The sequence below is a fragment of the Lates calcarifer genome, linkage group LG1, assembly GCF_001640805.2.
Source record: "Lates calcarifer isolate ASB-BC8 linkage group LG1, TLL_Latcal_v3, whole genome shotgun sequence".
Classification (NCBI taxonomy): domain Eukaryota; kingdom Metazoa; phylum Chordata; class Actinopteri; family Centropomidae; genus Lates; species Lates calcarifer.
In genome coordinates, this window is record NC_066833.1 from 1303978 (window position 1) to 1325779 (window position 21802).

At 40.7% G+C, this 21802-nt stretch overlaps 1 protein-coding gene across 1 annotated transcript in view; it reads left to right on the forward strand.

Moving 5' to 3' along the window:
• Nucleotides 1–21802, forward strand: part of LOC108874713 (titin-like) — a 203254-nt gene that overhangs the window by 89380 nt on the left and 92072 nt on the right. The window contains 23 exon segments of the mRNA XM_051073998.1: nt 5498–5569; nt 5882–5998; nt 6115–6213; nt 6717–6761; nt 7222–8871; nt 9438–9488; nt 9590–9985; nt 10084–10362; nt 10645–10914; nt 11027–11166; nt 11288–11414; nt 12537–12803; nt 12931–13197; nt 13502–13765; nt 14631–14770; nt 14982–15108; nt 15550–15816; nt 16375–16641; nt 16883–17149; nt 18167–18306; nt 18513–18587; nt 18589–18640; nt 20593–20735. Coding sequence (XP_050929955.1) covers nt 5498–5569; nt 5882–5998; nt 6115–6213; nt 6717–6761; nt 7222–8871; nt 9438–9488; nt 9590–9985; nt 10084–10362; nt 10645–10914; nt 11027–11166; nt 11288–11414; nt 12537–12803; nt 12931–13197; nt 13502–13765; nt 14631–14770; nt 14982–15108; nt 15550–15816; nt 16375–16641; nt 16883–17149; nt 18167–18306; nt 18513–18587; nt 18589–18640; nt 20593–20735 — 5522 coding nt within the window.

Here is a 21802-nt window from a genome sequence, read left to right on the forward strand (position 1 = left end):
GGTCAATACAGTCAAAGATAAAACTTTTAAAGTTAGTTCTATTAAAGAGACAAAATCAAAACGGGGCCGAATCGAAAGAAAGGTGTCAGTTACACCTTTAATGGAGGAAACAACTGAAGAATTGGAAGTAGCTCCTGAAAAACATAAAGAACTCAAAGAAACGGAATTTGTAGCAGTTGATGAGGATGTTAATGTGGCAGACAGCATCCCTCCAAAGGCATCAGTATCCCAAAAGCAGAAACAACAAAAGTTAGCCAAAACTCAAGAGGCTGAATATGAACAAAGCCCCACTAAATTCATCACAGATAAGGATGACATTGTAAAAGTAACCCCAATTAAAGATGGGACCCCAAAAATGAAGCAAGATACTCAAGAAAAATATGCTAGAACTCAAAAAACAGGAAATAAAGGAATTCTGAAGTCTCAGCTTCGTACCTCAAAGGAAGAAACATCAGAGGTAAAGAGATTACAGGAGGAACCAAAGGCAGGAGATATAATAGATGAAGAATTCCAGTCAGTGGTTGTCACAGTTAAAGATAAAGAAGGCCAAACACCGCTGGCTGGGGAGTGGAGAACAAAACAGGAAAAGGAGCAGTTGTTGAGAGAAGATGCTGTCAAGGAAACTGGGTCTGAGGAACGAGTCAAAGGTGATATATTAGAACCCTTTTCTCATAAGAAAGATGAGCCTCAAACAGACAAAAGGCTGAAGTCAGCCAAATCTAAAAAGATCACAGTTGAAGAAGTCCTTGCCAAGACAGTTATAGATGAATACAGTAGTGTTACACCTTTTGAGGCAACACAAATCACAAAGGAACAAGTCCAGAGAATTACTTCAGGGATACCTGTGATTGAGGAGGCAGCTGGAAAACCTGTAAAAATAGAGGATAAAGAAGCTAAAACAGGTATTCCACAACAGACAGTCACATCTGATGATGCATTCAAAGACATTGCTCTCAGGAAAGAAAAAGACATTACAGTTGAAGAAATCAGGTCCAACTTAGTCTCAGTGAAAAGTAAAATAGAGAAAGTGGCTCCTGTTGAAAAGAAGACCCTGAAAAAACAGAAGGAAATCGCCAGCATGGCCTCAGAGGCAACCGAGCCTGAAGTAACCTATATAAAATCTTTGGCAGAGTGTGATTCTCCAAAAAAATATGCTGGGACTGTTATAGACAGAGAAAGAGGAAATGGAGACACCAGTCAATTTGAAACCATTCCTCAAAAGAAAGAAATATCAATAACCAGAAGAGAAGAGGAGTCAGCAAAGACAGGTGACATTGAGTCAATAGGAGATACAAAGAAAGACAAAACTGACAAATTTGTTCTTCTTGAAGAGAGGAAAATGAAACCGGAACAAACTGAAACGAAAAAGACAGAGGTTACACCTGAAATGGAAGTAAAAGAGAAGAAGCCAGGTGAAATTTCTCAAGAAAAAGACATGGCCCAAAAATTGGTCAAAACTCACAAGAAAACAGTTGAAGCAGTCAAAGGTGAAACTAACCAAATCCCTCCAACCATAGTGACAAAACCCACAAGGAATGAGCAAATCGAAAGAAAGGGCTCAGTTACAGCTCTGCCAGAAAAATCATATGAAGAACGAATGAGTGGAATAGTCTGCTCCAAGATAGTTACAGTTAAAAATGAATATGGTAGTGTTTGTCCATTTGAAATAACTGAGACAAAACAAGTTGTGAGGACAGTTTCAGTGGCACCTGTGATGGAGGTTGCATCTGAAAAATCTCAAATTATAAAAGATGGAGGATCTTTAACAGATTATACTTATAAACGTATTACTATTAAAGAAGCCAAGACCAAGACAGACATAGATAAGCCTGAAGTTAAAAGAGATGTTTCAGGAGGTGCTGACCCAGACATAACTCATCAACACACTTTGGTAGAGAAACTTGGTGCATTGGACGAGACCACTACAGTTCTTCCAGCTGAAGAGATGAAAACCAGGCAGAAAAAAATTGAAACACAGACAACAGTTTCTCCTGTAATGGAAGTAACAAAAACAGAGTTACAGACGGAAAGAGGTTGCCTGAAGATGATAGATGAGTCAGAAACCATTTCAAAAAAGAAGACAACCAAAATAGAGAAAGGGCTAAAGTTTGACAAAACATCAGAGATTGAAGATGTTCAGGAAAAGACATCAAAATCTCCTAAAGAGAAAGGTCAAAGAATGGGCAAATGTACAAAAATGCCTCTTGAAGAAATTCAGTCCAGGACAGTTGTAGTACAACATGAATATGGCAGTGTTACTCCATTTGAAGTAACAGAAACAAAACCGGAACAAGTTGAAAGAAAGTTTTCAGTGGCACCTTTAATGGAAGTTGCATCTGAAAGATCTCTGATAGTGAAATATGGAGATATTAAATCAGACATTCTTCAGCGGTATATCACACCTGATGAGCTAGTGAAAGAAATTACATCAATAAAAAAGGATGTTTATGAGATGGATGATGTTTCTTCTAAGAAAATGGAAACAAAAGACATTACAATTGAACAAGTCAAGTCAAAAGTAGACCTAGTTCAAGATAAATCAGACAGAGTTATGCCCATTAGAGAGAAATTACCTGACAGACAGGAACAAATTGAAAGAAAGGCCTCAGTTGCATCCGAACCAGAAGTAAAATATCAACTCTCTTCAGTGGAACAAGAAGCTACAGAAAAACTTACATTGACAGACAAAACCACCACATATATTCCAGCTGAAGAAATAAAACAAAGACAAAAGCAAATTGAAACAAAGACAGCTGTTGCTCCTCTAATGGAGGTGATGGACAAAGAGACTAAAGACATTCAGTCAAAGAAACCAAAAGAGAAAGTACAGAGATTGGACAAAGGTACAAAAATTCCCCATGAAGAAGTACAGTCCAGGACAGTTAGAGTTAAAAACGAATATGGTAGTGTTACTCCATTTGAAGTAACAGAAACAAAACAGGGACAAGTTGAGAGAACAATTTCCATTGCACCTGTGATGGAGGTTGCATCTGAAAAACATCTCATAGTTAAAGATGGAGATTTTAAATTAGACACTGTCCAAAGACTTATTATCCCTGACAAGCTGGTAAAACATATTGATTCAAGGAAAGAGGACATTTATGAATCCAGTGAGATCTCTCTTATAAGACACTCGCAAAGTCCAGAGCCCGTCAAGGAAAGTGATGAAATCTTAGCTGAAAAATATGAGATTACAGATAAAGATCATTCAACAGAAGTCACAAGTCAGTTAACAAGTGAAAAAATCACATTTGTGGACAAAACAATACCAACAAAGCCGGCACAAATTCAACAAAAGGCAGAAGTGACAGCTTTTACTCACCAAAAGGAGAAATGTGAAGATACTACAGCAAAGGCAGTTGTCCATTCACCAAAGCGTGAGGAAGATAAATGTGATAGTACATTTCCAAAGAAACCAGACCGAGGACAGATTACAGGTGAAGGCTTTCAGTCTAAAACAGACAAATTTAAGGATGTTTTTCTCAGTGTTACTCCGACTACAGAAAAAGAGCAGGAACAGATAGAAAGAAAGGCTTCAAGGACACCTGTAATGAACATTGCATATGAAAAACCACTGATTGCAAAAGAACAACATATTATATTAGATACTCCTCAAAGGTATATTTCCCCAGATGATCTAGTGAAAGATATTACATTGAGAGAAAAGGTTAACAAGTCAGACGGTATTTCTTTGGAGAAAGGCAAATCCACAATAGATGACAGACAGAGGTTTGATCAAACCAAAGAGGTTAAATTGCAAGAAAGCAAGTCAAAGGTTGAAATACTTGGTGACAAAACTACTGAAGCTACTCCAGTGGAAAGATATACAACTACAGCACAGTCCGTTGTTCAAGACTTACAGCGAGGTCAAGATACAGAAAAATACACCAGAATTGGAGAAGTTGTTGGAGATACTCAAATACAGGTTCAAAAACAGACTTTGCATGAAAGTGATAAATCTGATGTTTTTGTAGAAGAAGTTCAGTCAAAGACAGCCACAGTTAAAGATAAAACAACCACAGTTAGTCCTATTCAAGGAACAAAAATGAGGCTGGAACACACGGAAAGCAAAGCTGCAGTAATGCCTACAACTGAGGTGATATCTAAAGAATCATTTGCAGCAGATGGCAGACTGGAAAAGCATACCAAAAGAGAAATTCTCAAAGAACAAATGACAACTAAAGAGGAAATTAAAACAAAACGAGATGAATGGCCAAAAATAGTCACTACTGAGGAGCAAGCTGCCAAAGTTACTTCCATGGAAGGAATGAAAGTGAGACAGGAACAAGTTGAAAGACAACCCACAGATACATCGCTGTTGGAGGCAACACCAAAAGAGCCATTAATTGAGCAGGATGCTTTGGAAAGACAACTGGAATTGGCTAAACCCAAGGAACTGAAGACAAAAACAGTGATAGAGAAAGGCAAAATTGTTAAAGAGTTTCATGGAAAAGAAAAAACAGACATGAAAGCCATTGAGCAAGAACAAATCAAAAGCAAGCAGTTAGCTACACCTGCAAAAAGAGGTGAGGAAATGTATCAGTTCCAAGATATGTTTGATAATGAAGTAAAGACTTCCAAAGAATACAAACCTACCACAACAGAGTCAAAAAAATATATTGATGTGATGCCTTGGCATGAGCTGCCCACAGTCAGAGAACCCTCAGTAACAGATAAAACCAAGCCAAAGATGACTGAGAAAGAGACTGCTGACTACAAAACAGATGCTACAGAATACAGGAAAGGTGCCACCAGAAAATGGGAATCAGAAGTCGAAAAGTCTTGTCTGGAAGCAGATGTCCAATACATCCCTCATCAGGAAGTTGAAGCCATAGACAGAAAAGAGGAAGAAGCTCAAAGGCTTTATTCCACCATAGAGACAAGAGTCTTGTCTTTGGAACCAGAAAGGAAAGAAAATGTCTCCCTTCAAGAATCTTCCAGAGGTATAGAGGGAAAAATTTTAAGTGTCACCGAGCACCGTGTTTTCTTTTTTCTGAGCACCAAACATTGTTGTGCACCTTCCCGTTATCATCCTCTTAAGGATTCATACCTCTTTGTTGTCATCATTTCAAGAGGATATCCATGTCATATCACCCATTTTGTTTGGGCACCAATTGTACTCTTGCTCATTGTGAAGAACTGCTATGCTGTCGACTCAGACAGTCTTTTTTGGTCTCTTATCACCTGATATCTAAACCACCACAGTTTCACGTTGTATGTTGGGTTTTTCTCATCGTTTCTTCTAATTCTATGTTTGTTGTGTCCATTATATGTTACTGTATATGTGTGTATGGGGAGGAAAAGTTTTTTCACAGGTGAGGTGAGGTGAGATATTTTTGTGGAAATTTCTTTGAAATTTCTCCCATCTTCAAATTCTGTTTTCCATGTTTTCATGTGGACTTTCTTTGCTATCTCTGTGTTATTTGTCTTTGCATGGCACGTGCTCACCCCATCACTCTTATTGAGGTTCTGATTGTCATATAATTTCATTTCCAAGTTCCTGTGAAGGAGAAGCAGCCACCAGCACAAGTCATAGAGCCACTGGTAAAGCCAGCCGCTCCTCAACAAGGTACCCAACTTCTCTTTTAGTGTTTTGGTGTTTACGTCTGTGTGTTTATGTATAAAGCATTTCTTAAGACATTCGTATGAGAATGTCACTCTTGGACAACTGTGAATCTTTGAAACTTTATCCTGAAGAAACCCAACATATTATTCAGGTCATTAAAGATAATATATTCTGGAAAGAAAGGAAGCAAAAAAGATTGTTGTGAACATAGATAGCATTATGAATTTGAGTTCTTTTTGGTGACAAGCTATCAGAGCTGAAATGAAGTCTGTGGAAATCTTCCTGTTGAATTCCCTGTATACTTTGTACTTAAAGAGAGCAAACCACAGACAGCTGTAAAAGTTCAAGAAGCTGTCAAACAACCTGAAGTCCTTGACAAAACTACTAAGAAGTTGGAGAAGAGAATTACTCCACAAGAAGAACCTAAGCCAGGTATCTAGACCATACTTCTTAACAAATTCATACCAACACCTTGTGTGCTTTTGGAAAGACAATGTTTTTTGGTGATACTTTACAATACTTCAGTTCCCTCTTTTTTATACTTGAAGTGACCAAGCCACAGCCTGTCGCAAAGGCTGAAGAACCAACCAAGATAGTTGTGGAAGAAGAAAAACCAGTCATGGTAGAAAAGATAGCTCCTCAGACAGGTATAAGTATTTGAAGGACTTAGAAGGAAACAACCTCTTTGTTGGAGTTTTTTAGTCCTTCTCATCTTTTTCACATCTTGTGCCATCATTGCAAATTTTGACTATATCACCATCCACTTGTGTGTCTTCACTGTTGTTGTTTTGAGTCTGTCTTATATACGTGTGTCCTATTTTTGGGTCTTTAATTCATTGGCCTTAAATCCAACACAAGCATGCTGCATTTGTCCTTGGACATAACTTCATTTCAGCTCTTTATCTTTGGTTATGATACTATATTTCATGTCTTTCAACTAAATCATGTGGTGCTGGACTACTTTGCATCTCAGTCACAACTTTATCACCTGTCATCCACATTCTGTCTAAGAATACTTATTATTTATTATTGTTGGATGACAAATCTCACAGTTTTGTAAGGTCTTCCCATTTTTAATCCAGACACACTGCTATTCATGACCAATTATTTGGCCTAATTAACAACTTTCTGAACTATACCTCTATATTAGATGAAACCAAGGGACCCGTCGAAGCACCAGGAGGAGTCAAGAAAGGTAGGAGTACCGATTACCACTCAGTGTACATACAGTACATATAGTAGTACAACTTGTAGGCTATAAAGGTACACCACTTATTCGGTTTACAGCACCACAAATCTACAGACTACACCTGGTTTGCAGTTCAGATTCAGATCATCAATTGGATGTGTTTCTTGGTGAATTGACCCCTAATTAGCTGTATTTGCCTCATTACACACATATCAAAACAAGCTTTCCACAAAATTATTTTAAGTCAATTAAAATATATACACACATAGTGTTTTTTTTTGTGTGTCTATTATTTATATATATATATATTATATATATATATATATATATATATATTTATTTTTAAAATGATTTGATAGTTTATTAAAATTTTTTTCTCTGTATTTTGTATTTATTGTGCTCTGTTTGTAAACATTGTGATGGCAGTTAAATGTCATTAAATAATGTCAAACCTTTGCTGCCTCAGAAATGGTTTTGCCCAAAAAAGGTAAAATTCAGTTGGAAGAGGAAGGGACGTTTGAGATTCCCACCCTGAAGAAAGCAACCAGAGTCTTGAGGGAAGTGGAAGAGGAGCAGGAGATCATCAAATTGAAGAAGATTCCATCAGCTCCACCTAAAGAGGTTGAAGAAGAGGAAAAACCTCAGAAGGTCACCAAGACCACTGTGTTCCATGTTGAGGAAATGGTTCATAAAGAAGAGGCTATTGAGATGTCAGTCGCAACCAGGAGACCTGTGGAGGAGAGGAAGCCTCGGGAGAAAGCAGATATAGTAAAAAAGCCAGAAGTTATGAAACCTAAAGAAAAGGAACAAACAGAGGCTCCTAAAGATGCATGGACCCGCCAGAAACCCGTCCCAAAAGATGAGAAACCAGATGATAAGATTTCTCTTAAGAAAACACCCAAGACACCAAAGGAAGAGGAACCTGCCCCGCCTAGTGCCGCCTTGAAGAAAGTGAAAAAGTTGCCTTTGGATGAGGAGGAACCAGAAGTAGTCAAACTAAAACCATTTGAGAAGCCTGTTAAACCACCAGAGGAGCCAGAGACAGTCAAAACTGAGAGACCGGACAGGGACACTGTGCCTTTCCAGAAAGGAGAGAGAATTCCAAGAGAGGTAGAAACCAAAGAACTTCCAAAAAAACCTGAGAAAGAACTTCCCGAGGAAAAGGAGCCACCAGCCAAGATGCCAAAGCCATTAGATAAAAAGAAAACCCCAGAGAAAGAGCCAGAGGAGGTAAAAGCGCCCACTAAGGTGAAGAAAGTCCCAACACAGGAACAAGAGATAGAGAGTGTCAAGCTGAAACCCTTTTCCAGGCCTTCCAGGGAGGAAGCAGAACCTGAGAAGAAACCAGCAGAGGAGAAAGAGAAAAAGCCAATTGATGACCTGCACCGACGTCGCATCAGTCCAGAGGAAAAACCAAAAGAACGAGAGCCAGAGGCCAGACCGAAGAAACCTGAGCTCCCAGAAGCTCCAGCGAAGAAGCTGGAGAAGCCAAAGGAGGTAGAGGCAGTTCCAACTGAGAAGACAGTGTCTCCTGTGCCAGCTCCTGTTAAGAAACCTGAGAAGGTTCCTGAGGAACCCAAACCTCTGCAGCTGAAGAAGGGAGTCACGCCCAAGGCAAAAGAGGAGAAGGAAGAAGTTGCTCTGAAGCCTGTGGAGCAGTTCAAGAAGGTTGAGCTGAAAAAGACGCCATCTCCTAAAGTTGAGAAGCTTAAAGAAGCAGAGGCAGTCCCTGTTGAGAGGAAGCCTAGTATTGATCAACTCAAAAAGGTCCCTAAAACTGTTTCACCAAAAGAATCTATTGAAGCTGTGACTCTTAAAAAGGTCCCAAAGAAGCCATCACCAGAGGAGGAGAAGGCTGCAGAACCAGCAAAACCCGATAAAGGGAAGGTTCCACTGGTAAAGGAGGTCTCTCCTGGAGCTGTTCAGATGAAGAAGATTGCCACCCAACCAGAGGAAGAGGTGTTTGAAGAGGAGTTCAAGGCCGAGGAAGAGGCAGAGCAGGAGGAGGAAGAGGCCTGGGGCTGGGAGCTGGTTCCCAGTGAGAGTTACGGCTCTGAGGATTGGGAAGGTGAAGGAGAAGAGGGTGCTCTGGAAGTTCCAGGGGTGACCAGCAGAGGTGAGATGGTGGCAGCCCCAGCTCAAGGGGTGACAACCAAGAAAAACCTTCCCTTCATGACCTGAATAATCTCTACCCATTTCCACCATCATGCCTCCATCTAAATCATCTTTACCTCATCGTATCTTACATGTGACGCGATTTACACCATCTCTTTCTTGTACTTATGTTAATCATCATTTTGTTTGTCAAACTGTCTGGTCATGTTCATTGCTTTCTCTCATTTCTGTCATGTCAATTGTGTGTCTGCCATTTCAATATCAAGCCAATCTCATCAGTGCAACATGTGTTTTCTCCACTTATGCCATCTCTACATTTCTGTTTGTCATTCCATCTCTTCATCATGTGAAGATACATCACTGCAGAATTGAAATCATGCATTATTCATCATCTTCATTGCCTTCATTTCATTGCATTATTTCATATATGTACCATCACTGTCGCGTCATATTTGCCTATCCACTTCAGTGGTCCATTACATATCTCCCAGCTGTGGCATATTTATAAAGACATTAATATACAATAACATTGTGTGCAGCAAACTTATTTTTATTGTTTCTGAACAGAGGGACAACCAACAGAGGAAGCAGGAAGAGGGAGAGGTAGAGGGCTGAAACGTAAGTCTGTTGTCTTATTACATCTATGAACTGTGCCTGTGAATTCTCAGCAAGAAAAAACTAAGATGTTCCTCATCCTTCATTTTTAATATCTTTTTCAGCCAAGCAGACCCCGTCCCCTGGAGAAGGCAGGGGTCGTGGCCTGAGGCCTGGAGGAAAGGGTCCCCCACCACCGGAGGAACCTTTCGCAGGATTCAAGCTCAAAGCTGTCCCCCTGAAGTTCATCAAGAAGCTTCAGGACATTGTGTTGCAGGAAGCCGAGTCTATTGGCTCGTCTGCTGTGTTTGAGTGTGAGGTCTCACCATCTACTGCTGTTACTTCATGGATGAAAGATGACAGCAACCTGCGTGAGAGCCCCAAGCACAAGTTCACTTCTGATGGCAAAGATCGAAAGTTGCACATTATTGATGTCCAGCTGTCCGACACTGGTGAATATACCTGTGTGGCCAAGAACGCTGGCAAGGAAGTAACATGCACCGCTAAGCTCATTGTTGAAGGTATTCTTTTTTCACTGTCTTATAAAAAATATCTCACACAATCATATTTAAGCACCAACTGCTGTCAAATCGCTTATTTCCTTTTCATCTCCTCACAGAGCTACCTGTGAAATGGATCAAAGAGCTGGAGGAGGAGACTTCAGCTCTTAAAGGTCAGCCTCTGTACATGACCTGTGAGTTGAACAAAGAGAGAGATGTTGTATGGAAGAAGAATGGCGAGATCCTGAAGAAGCAGGACAACAAGGTTCAGATCAATATCATTGGTATGCAGCATGCTGTGACCATTCAGAACTGCACAGAGGAAGATGCTGGTTCCTATTCATGTGAAGTGGCTGGCCAGGAGGATGTCAAGACTACAACAAATGTTAAAGTGATTGGTAAGAAGAAGAGGTCATTGTACATGTCCCTAAATACAGTTACATTACATCAGTAGTGTTGCTTTCTAAGGAACGTATACTTGATGACAAACAGTTATACTTCTTGTGGTGTTATTACATTACCTCAAATCTTTTTTTTAAAAAAACCCTCCTGAAGTTAGATAAATTAAGCTAAGGTTAAGCCTATTTGGCTTCTCTATTCTGGTTCCAACGTTCTAACGTTATTATTTAATGGTGCACATTGTGATTGTAATGGTACAATACAATGTTTATCTCCAACAGAAATCATCAAAGATTGGATTGTGAAACCACTGAGAGACCAGCATGTGAAACCGAAGGCTACTGCTACATTTAAATGCGAGCTGTTCAAGGACACTCCTAACTGGAAGTGGCTCAAAGGAGATGAGGAGATCACTCCCTCTGACAGGATTGAGATCAAGAAGGAGGGAAAGGAGTTGACACTCACTATCAAGAATTGTCAGCCTGATGACGTAGCAGAATATGCCATGGAGGTGGAAGGACGCCTCTACACTGCCAAGCTAACACTAGGAGGTTTATCTGTTTGCCTGTTTACCTTCCTTTTAACTGGAACCCCTCAAGTACTTTACCTATTTTTCTATCATTCATTTGACATTTATGAGTACTAATACAACCTCTTTCTCAGAGCGGGAGGCTGAGATCCTGAGGCCCTTGGCCAGCGTTGAGGTGACTGAGAAGGAAGATGCTATGTTTGAGACAGAGATCTCTGAGGACGATGTTCCAGGGGAATGGAAGCTCAAAGGAGAGGTTTTGACCAGATCCCCGGTAAGAATTGATGGACTTGTTTATGTTAAGTGTCACATAAGTCTTGAAGCATGCCTTTCTACATTTGCATGTTAATTTTCTCTGCTTTTTATATATAAACGTACTGTAATGTATTCATCAGACGTGTGACATCCAAATGGAAGGTGGAGTGCGTAGACTCACACTGAAAAATTGCCAGCTGGATCAGGCCGGAGAAGTGTCCTACCAGGCACTGAATGCCATGACCAGTGCAATGCTCAATGTCAAAGGTAAGATGTTTTCCTGGTATTCAAGTTTGGAATTACTGTGTACTGTGATTTTAGGATATTAGAAATTAAAAATAAAGGCGTAAGGTCTGTGGACAATAAAATAAAGCTGTGTGGCACATGAGAGCAGACCTTAGATCTTTATTTAATAGCTTTGAGGAGTGGAATTCATTATTTGCAGCATTCCTTGAGACTTTATGCAGCCCAGGAAGACAAAAAGGAATTTTGACATCGGATCCCAACTATTTCCAGTTGTCAAAATGGTGTCTTGTTTTTGTTGTTCTGTTTGTTTCAAAGTCTGTTCAGTGGAAAATGTAATCTTGTCCTGGTGTTCTGTCAGATTTGACAAATGTGTGAAAATGTGTGTACCAATGTCGCATTATGGTACACTCATACTGTCTGTGGTTAAATGTTTTATGTTTAAAGTACAGTGGCCAGTTTATTAGTCACACCAACCTACCACCAACCTACCAGAAATCACACTGCCTTAGTTTTACCAAAAAAAAAAAAAGTACCTGTTTGATTTAATGGTAGAACAGCAGCAAGTGGTTGATTTCCCCACAAGTCACAAACTGAAGGAAACCTATGAGAACGTGATGAGAAAAATGTAGAGAGAAGAATGCAATGGAGAAAGAGGATTCCTGTCACATTCAGAATTTGATGTCAACTGAGCAAGATGGTGGACTGGTCCTTCCTTGTGAAAAAACCTTACATCGAACATAAAGAAGTCATATTGCCAGCAAGATGACCTTCCTTGGTGACAGCATTTAGCCTTCATTGCATGGAGTCCTTGAATGCACAATCCACAGTCCACAATCCCGTGAATGCAAAGTGATGTCATTTTGCTTAGAAGATCTGCACAACCTGAAAGAGGTCTCCAGTAGGTTTTCTGTAGAATAAGATGGGATGAGCACTGTATACAGTCTAGTTGGCAACATACAATTGTGTGGTGTTTTCACAAATACCCAAACCTCCCTCATATCCCTGGAATGATTCTGCAGACTTCTGGAGTCATAGATGTGTACAACCCAATGGTGTACTTAGTAAACTGACCACTGGCAGTAGACTGTTGTTGTGTTTTGTTGTGTTGTTGATGTACTGTACCTGTGTCACCTTTTAATCCAGAAATCGAAATGGACTTTGTTGTCCCGCTGAAGGATGTTTCTGTGCCTGAAAAGAAACAGGCTAAGTTTGAATGCACCATCACGAAGGATGTCTCTAAGGTCATGTGGTATAAAGGGGCTGACATCATCACCCCAGACCGAAAGTATGACATCATCGATGATGGAAAGAAGCATATGCTGATCATAAACTGCTGTGAGTTTGATGATGAAGATGAATATACCATTGAAGTTTTGGGCAAAACTTCAACGGCTAGACTCACAGTGGAGGGTAAGTGCTGGACCACCATTACTGGGCATAACTAGCAGAACATATTAATATGCCTCTTATTCAGTGAGTTGGTTGCCGCCTCATGCAAGGTAACTCATATGAATATGCTTTATTAATACAATTATAGGTATAAGGCTCAAATTTATCTCACCAATAAAGGACCAAACTGTAAAGGAAGGCGAAACAGCTCGGTTCGAGCTGGAGCTCTCTCACGAGAACATCCCCGTAACCTGGTACAAGAACGACGTTAAAATTCATCCAAGCAGAACAGTGGTCACTCACATGGACGGAAAGAAACATGTGCTAGAGATAAGAGAAGTGACTCTTGATGATATGTGCCAGATTAAGGCTGAGGCCAAAGGGATACCTTCCATGGCCAACCTGACGGTCATAGGTAAACCAAGAGTAACCGCCTGTCTCCTCTTTCTGTCCTCCTCATCTTGTGTCTCTTCTTCTTCTTCCCTACAGCTGTTCGTTTAATTTGTCCATGTTTGTGTCTGTGCAGGTTTCACAAAATCACCTTGTTGTATATCTGTGACATTGTGTTTGTGTGTATTGTTCTGTGTTGTAAGAAATTGGTTTTCTATGTCGGGCATTTGTGTTCCTCGTCTTTTTTGACTGTGCTGTCGTTTGTACAATGTGTACAATATATGTGTAAATGTGCAATGGAGAGTCACCCACAAATGTCCCCATTCCAGAGGGAGATCCATACTTCACGGTTAAGCTGCAGGACTATACTGCAGTGGAGAAAGATGAAGTGGTTCTAGATTGTGAGCTCAGCAAAGACGTCAATGTCATGTGGTACCACAATGAGGCCGAGATCAAGGCCTCTAAGATGGTGACCATTAAGGCTGAGGACAAACGCAGAACCCTTGTCATCAAGAGAGTTGGGGATAAAGACAAAGGACAGTACGTATGTGACTGTGGAACAGACAAGACAACAGCAACACTGCACATTGAAGGTAAAAACAGTTTGCTTTAGAACTTTGGTACTCACCTCTGTTGAGGCAACTTCTCCCCTCTTGATGCACCTCTTTCACTACCCTTCACCTGCACCGCCTCCTAACAACACCTCATGCCCCAACACTGAGTTGTTTTGCACTTGAGCGCAACTTGTCAGCGCAACGCTGTCATGTATTCAACCCTGATAATCATGCTAATTTTGCAGGGTTGGCCAGTCCTCTCTTGCAGTGTTCTTCCACCATAATTTGTCTTTTATTGTTTTTGCTTTGTTGTATGTTTGCCACTTTGTGTGCTGTTGAATACTCTTCTTCAGACAGTCCTCTGTAAGAGAGCCACCAGTCTTTAGAGAAATAAACCCCGTTTATTATTCTTCAGTGCCTTTTGACCAACTGTGGCACTTCACTGTTGTAATCAGTCAATATAGAACGAAATGGCTCATCAGAAGTTTGTCTTTGTAATGATGTGACCAGATTAATAGACTTCGTGTTGTAGCTGTCTACTTTCAGCAAGACCATAGAAAGTCCTTACAAATTGGGATCATCACTACTGATAGAACCAACATTGAGAGTCATTTGGTTAAGTATGGTCCTATGAAATTTGCTACAGCACAATAAAAGAGGTTTCTATACAGGACCTTAAGGATTCTGTGTAGTGCAAAAGCAGAGGCTCAAATTTCAACAAATTATGAACCAAATATATTTTGGCAAACATTATCTGTGTCTGTCTGGTGTCTGTTTGTATATGTATGTATGTGTGTGTGTGTGTGTGTGTGTATATATATATATATATGTTCTCTGTATATTAACTTAATGTTTACATGTCTGAACGTCTTCAGTAAGAATTTTGTCCCCTCTTGAACATCAGCTCGCCACATCAAAGTCGTTCGACCTATGTATGGCGTTGAAGTGTTTGATGGAGAGACCGCTCGATTTGAGGTCGAACTCAGTGAGGATGATGTCCATGGCCAGTGGAAACTGAACGGAGAGGTCCTCAGTCCATCCGCTGTATGTCTCATTATATTATGTCTCAGCTCTTAAAACACGGTTCAGATCTCTTTCATTTTTGTTAAATCCAGAAGTGTTGACATATATAACCTGTCAGGGTTAAGATATGAAGTGCAAGAATGACATTGAATTGACCACACCTTGCTCTGATCACTTTTCTTTGAGTCCTCATGTTTTTGCTGAAATGCTGAAGTTTGTTTGCCATCTGCAGGACGTTGAAATCGTGGAGGACGGTGCCAAACATACTCTGATCTTGTACAACTGCAAAGTGCCTCAGACAGGCGAGGTGGTGTTTACCGCCGCTAATGCCAAATGTTCTGCTAACCTGAAAGTGAAGGGTGAGCGTTCACTTCGTCAAACTTCCTTCTTGTGCAGAATCTTAACACATTTTCGAAGCAAAGAACTGTGCTCATGGTTTTGTTCCTTGACAATGAAAATCTTGAGCACATGGGTACTCTATCTGCTTAACTTTTTAGGAATTGTTATTCTTCTTGTGTTCTTACTTTTTGCGTTCTGCAAATCGAAATTAACCTAAACTTATGTGGATGAAAAAAATGTAATAGTGATTTACATTTGATGAATGATGGGGTAAATGCTATTACATTGTGTATTCTGAGAACATCCTTTTGTGTTGTGTTGAATTGTCACATTTTTCTCAGTGTGGTAACACACCACCATCTGATTGTCATTAGTTTAAGTAAAGACAGTTGATCCTAGGTTTTTATTCGTAAGCACTCAGTCTCCACCTTGATGTTAACTCTATGTATCTGAATCAACAGAACTACCAGTCTCGTTCATTACACCACTGGCTGATGTGCATGTGTACGAAAAGGACGAGGCAAAGTTTGAACTGGAAATTTCCAGAGAGCCCAAAAGCTACCGTTGGCTAAAGGGATCTCATGAGTTGTCAAACGATGACAAGTTTGAACTCCTGGTGGAAGGAAACAAGCACAGTCTTATTGTAAAATCTGCCAAATATGAAGATGAAGGCAAATACATGTTTGAGGCTGAAGATAAGAGGACATCTGGAAAGTTGTTTATTAAAGGTAAATTGAGTCAGACCATTTCTGTTTCATTAGACAGGAATGGCATGATGTATACTTAGTATGGTGTGAGTGTTTGGCAAAAAACCTTCAGTGACAAAATCTCTCAACAACAAACACTAAATGGCCCCATCCCCCCATTTAAGTTTACTGTGGTCCAGGTTTGTTTTTCTTGGTTTTGGTCCATGCCTGTTAATTCCAGTGAAGGGAAATCTTAATTCTCCAGCATACAGTGATATTTAAAACAACAGTCTAAACAGCAGAAGAACTTTGAGACCCAAACACAGCCCTGACCTCAACCCCATCCAGCACTTTTGGATGAACTGGACTGTGAACCACACCTTATCACTGACATCGGTGTTGGACCTTGCTAAAACTCTTGTATCTAAATGGGAGCAAATCCTTGCAGCAGCTCATAGTTTTGTCAATGTAATGAATATTCCAGCAACAGATGGGCCAGATGTCCATGAATTTTACAGTGGATCTTTATGCTCTCCATCATCACGTATGTTGCCATCACCATCACGATCTTAATGTATATATATAATTTCTGTTTGTCAGGTATTCGCCTTGAATTTATCAAGCCAATTAAAGATGTGACTGTGAAGGAACGAGAAACTGCAGAGTTCAGCGTTGAACTCTCTCATGAGAAAATCCCAGTGGTCTGGTACAAAAATGACATCCGTCTGCACCCCAGCAAGGTGGTGCACATGTCGGAGGACAGAAAAGTCCACACACTGGCCTTCAAGGAGGTTACAATTGATGACACCTCCATGATCAAAGTTGAGGCCATGGGCAAGACGTCAGAGGCCATGCTCACTGTGCTCGGTTAGTATGGTTCTCCAGAAGGGTGTTACTGAATTTCCACAGTGAAGCAGGATTTTTGAAATTATCAGGTCATGGTCTCACGTTCCCAGAAAAAATATTGAAAATGCAACCTCAATATTGATGACTTTTTTTTCCCTCATTTACAATTTTTTCTGGGAAAGCATATCTGTGTTATAGCCAGCTGGACAATTGTTAACCTGGTTTTGTGTGATTTTAATTTGTTACTGGTGTCCTCTTCCAGAGGGCGACCTGTACTTCACAGTGAAGCTCCAGAACTACACCGCCGTCGAAAAGGACGAGGTGATTTTGTCCTGTGAGCTAAGCAAAGCCGGCGGCGAGGTCAGATGGTTCAAAGACGGTAACGAAATCTTTCCCTCCAAGAACATTCTGTTCCAGTCCGATGGCAGGAAGCGCATCCTGGTCATCAAGAAGGCAGCAAAGAGCCACTTGGGAGCGTACACCTGCGACTGTGGCACCGACAAAACCACAGCCGACCTGAACATCGAAGGTAATACCTGCAGCGATCCGGCCCCTCCCTCACACCTTGGTCAGGACAGCAGTATCAGGCCCCGCCCACTGCCATTCTTCAAAACACCGCCTCTGTCTGAGCTGCCGTTCATCTTCTCTCCATCCCTCATTACTGTCTCAGTCTGAATGTTTGTGTTGGTCATATAACACCTGAGGATAATCCAGCCCTACACATCTTACTGTGATTGCTATAACTGTATATGGAAACACTTCTATGACCTCTGAAGAACCAGTGGAGACATCGTTATAACTCTCATGTTAATGTCTCCTCTCAGTTGTCTATGTTAGTGTTCATATACATGTTATAAAACTGAAGCAAAACCAAAGTGTTTTGGGTGTTGATAATATTAATGACACATTTATTGTTTTTTTCTCCTTGACTTATATAGACTTTAGCTTTTTTTTAATGTAATGATACTTAAAATTCAAACATAATAAAAAAAAGAAGAAGCAAGCACAGAAACAGAACCTTAAATGTTGATAATCACACCTTTATTAACTTTTGTAATTAACATTTATGTTTTTGTATGCAATTTTAATTTTTGATACTCTAAAAAAACACAATATAACATTTGAACTGTTCATTATGGAATGTATTTAAGACGCATGCTGTTTACCAGGGTCCTTGATCTGATTAAAATAGTTCATAAATGTCCTCATAAGTCAGTCAATAATTTAATAATAAATGAATTCATTCTTACTGTAGAGATGTTTTGTAGGGTTGGATTATTGTCAGGAGTTAATTTATGTAATTCTGCTTTTCGCAAACTGTAAGTCGCTCTGAATGAGAGCGTCTGCTTCCCGCCCAAACTGTTACTGTCTTTATGTCCATTGTACTATACGTCCTCATCATCCTCCATCGATCATCACTCACAGATCTGTCTTTTTCACTGTACACAGCAACATGAAACCTGATGTTTCTCAGGGTTCTCACAGATTTCAGTCAGCTTCACCTTCTACTTAGTTTCCTCTGACATCTTTTTAAAAACCCCTGCAGAGCGCGACATCAAGGTCGTTCGCCCACTGTACAGCGTGGAGGTCACAGAGACAGAGACGGCCAAGTTTGAGACAGAGATCTCTGAGGAGGACCTTCATGCCACCTGGAAACTGAAGGGAGAGACTCTCCACCCATCTCCTGTAAGATTAAACACTGATAACACAGTATTTTTATTTAAACCAGAAAAATACTTCCACTTGTTCCCAGAGCAGATTTCATTTTCATGCTCAATTTAACTGTGTTCATTTAAATTCAATACAGTTTTTTTCATCAAAATCTGGAACTTTGGGATGAAGACATCCTTTGATGACTGAAATTTGTTTGAACTGTGAATGTTTGTTCTCAGGATGTGGAGATCAAGTTGGAGGGAACCCGACATATGCTGATCCTCTTCAACTGCAAAATGGACATGGCTGGAACTAGTTGACTTTGCAGCAGCGAATGCCAAATCCTCAGCTCAGCTCAGGGTCAAAGGTGACAGAAATAACACAGACGTACATCACACAGTGAAAGCATTTGTTGGTAGTCAGCTGAAAATGCCTGGAACTTCCTACAAGTTTCTGTTTGGATCTGAGTGATTCTCCACTGCACATTTACATAGACACAGTTTCATGAAGGAATTTACATGTTCTTAGAAACCAAGTATCTTCATCCCGGTTGGTTGACTGAGATAGAGAGGAAAAGTAGGTGACTTTAGAAACTCTCTGGTCTACCACAGACAGCTTCTGGGTTTCTCACCTTTTTTTAAGGTGGGCCTTGGGCAGAACAACATGTGCTCGCTTGTAGTTGATTTCCCAGTACAACAATAATCACATGTTGCAAAGAAGGATAACAAAAACTCTCCATTATCTGCAATAAAGAAAACTAAACATTGGTGGCATTTAATAATGGATTAACGGTAGTACAGACATAATTTACCACATTCTGAAGGGAATAGTTTGACATTTAGTAAAGTGAAGAGAAGGTTTTAATGGCTGGACACAGCTAATATTTAGTTTGTATCTTATTCTAACTTCAGAGGAGATCAGTTTCATTTTAATTGTCAGTAAAGACAAGATATTACAAACATCGATTGAGTTAGTTTCACACCTCAGAGATGAGAGCTGCTGTAAAGACAGAGCAGTAAGGAGGCTTCTGTTGGACAATAAGGGAAACTATCAAACTGAGATAAGGAGAAGCCTGTTGAGTTTTGTCACACAGGTTTTATCTTATCAAACAAAGATTAACTGAGTTTGTTACACCAAAAAACCTTTCTCAACCACCCCCAAAAAAACCTGATGTGGAAAATCTGTTGTGTTCAAACTGTTTCCCAGCGTCATCTGCAGAAAGCTGGTCATACTCAGTCAGACACATCTACAGACACTGCAACAAAACCCCCATCTTAACAAGTCATTCCTTCACTTGTTTGTGATTTAGTTTAAGTTCTGATAATGACATGGTTTTACATGTTTCTAGCTCCAGGATATAAGAAGGAAGATAAGCTCAGCAAAGAATTTAAATTTCATGTTTAATCAACATACAAATCTAAAAATATGAAACTGAACTTTCAAAAGGTGAAATTGCTTGTTCAGAGATTTATTTGCAGTGTTTGTAACTTTTAGTGTATTTTTAGAAATCCAGAGCTTGTATTCTTTCACACAAACTGATTTTGAGTTAAAAATTGATAGCTCTCTTTCTGTCTGCAGAGTTAACTGTGGCACATAATGACAGTAAACTCCTCAGACTGACAGGGAGCTGATTAAATGAACAGTCCGGCTCTCAGCTGGCTGTCACCATCGCTGCCAGGCGGCCTTTAACTGGCTGTTAAGGGGCTTTAATTCAGGAATGTGAAGAAGCCTGCTGTAAATAGTTGATGCGGCTTGTTAATCCAACCTGACATCCTGGATCCGAGTCCAGGTTCTGTGTTACCAAACTCCCACAACACCGGTGTTACAACACAGGCTGATGCATGATGTCGGCATTTTCTGCAGTGTGACGTTGGGTAACTCCTGCGAGGAGCTCCACATTCTCCTTTTCCAGGAAAATTGCAGGCTGGTGATTGACAGGAGCAGATTGGCCTCCCCTGATGGGTTTGGCAGAGGTGGGCTCTCAGCCAATCAGGCCCCTTGGTTATTTTAGAAGCCGCATGCCTTATCTAGAGCAGGTTTCCAGTGATTGGCAGTGCCTAGGACGCAACCCCATCTCTCACTGGCTTCTGCCGGCCATATACATCTGACGACAGGTCGTATGCTAATGAGCTTGGCCCCCAATTCCAAGTCTCAGGGTGACTGGCTTCAGTTGTCCTGGGGGCTTCCAGCGGCCTGCCTTCAGCTCAACCACACCATGAGGAATAGCCACTGAGGATTAGCCGTTTCTCTCTGGGGATTTTTTGGATATATTAACCTGTTTCGGGGGGGGGCTAATCATGTCTTCTCCCCAATCCAAAGCCCGAGTGATCGGCCTGATGAGGCCTCTGAAGGATGTCACCGTGACCGCTGGGGAGACCGCCACCTTCGAGTGTGAGCTGTCGTATGAAGGCATTGCTGTTGAGTGGTTCCTGGGGGGTACAAAGCTGGAACCAAGCGACAGAGTAAGTCCTAACTACACCTGACAGCGTCCTCACAATGTTTCTGTGCCACAAACAAAGATTCACTTCCTGAAACACAAGACCTGTTGACACTCTGTTACACTATAGATACTCCACGAGTCAAGGCCTCTTGATGGTTCTGGTCCTGGTCCAGGGCCAGGGCCACAGTTTCCGCTTCCATATGTACACACTGTTCAGTTTTCTTTGCACTCGGCTGCACCACCTTCAGCCAGTCTTCATATAAGGGCCTGCTGGTGGAGGTTCAGGATTCCAGCTGAGCATTCGATCCTGGTTTTGAGATAACGCAGGCAGGGAGTCTTTTCTGCTCCGCAAGCGTTTCTGCTGGGTTATTTTTAACAGCTGCAGGAGGTTGAGGCACAGGGCAGGTGGCAACAGGAGCTATTTGACAGCTTCAGTTTTAAAATCACACAGCATGCTGTAAAGGTTTCTGCTGGTGTTTGAGATCTTTGCCGTTTTCACGCTGAAATAAGAGTTGGACTGAGCCTGGTGTGAGTCAGGCCCCTGAAGCGATATCCAGTCGTAGTGCAGGATTAGTTTGATTATCGGATGTAACCTGAGAACTGAGGTTTCCAAAGACACATGATCTCTCTCTGGGTTGTGCAAGTGTGATTTACTGCATGTTACATGGTCAACAGAGATTCACACGCTACATCAACTGTTTCATCACATCTCACTGTTTAATAGCTCTATTTTAATTTTCACTTGCTTTAAATTATGTTAGAAAGGTTTACTCCTGATAATATATAAAGAGTTTCCATCATTTCCTAACATTTACTCAGCTCCTAATTCCAGTGCTGTCACCATGAAGAGAGAAGAGAGGTTAGACGTGTTTGAAGGTCTTTAATTTTGCTGCTATGTGTCTCAGTTGTTTTGTTTGTCTGGTTGTTCAATGGTTTTTCCTTGTATCAAATATTTATTGATAGGAGGAATGCAGCAGTAGGAATCAGGCTTCAGTTAAACCATTTTTTATATATGTATTTAGTAAACCCAAACAGACGATTTAAAGTTAATATCCGTGTGACCAACAGGTGGTAAATTATTACTGGAAA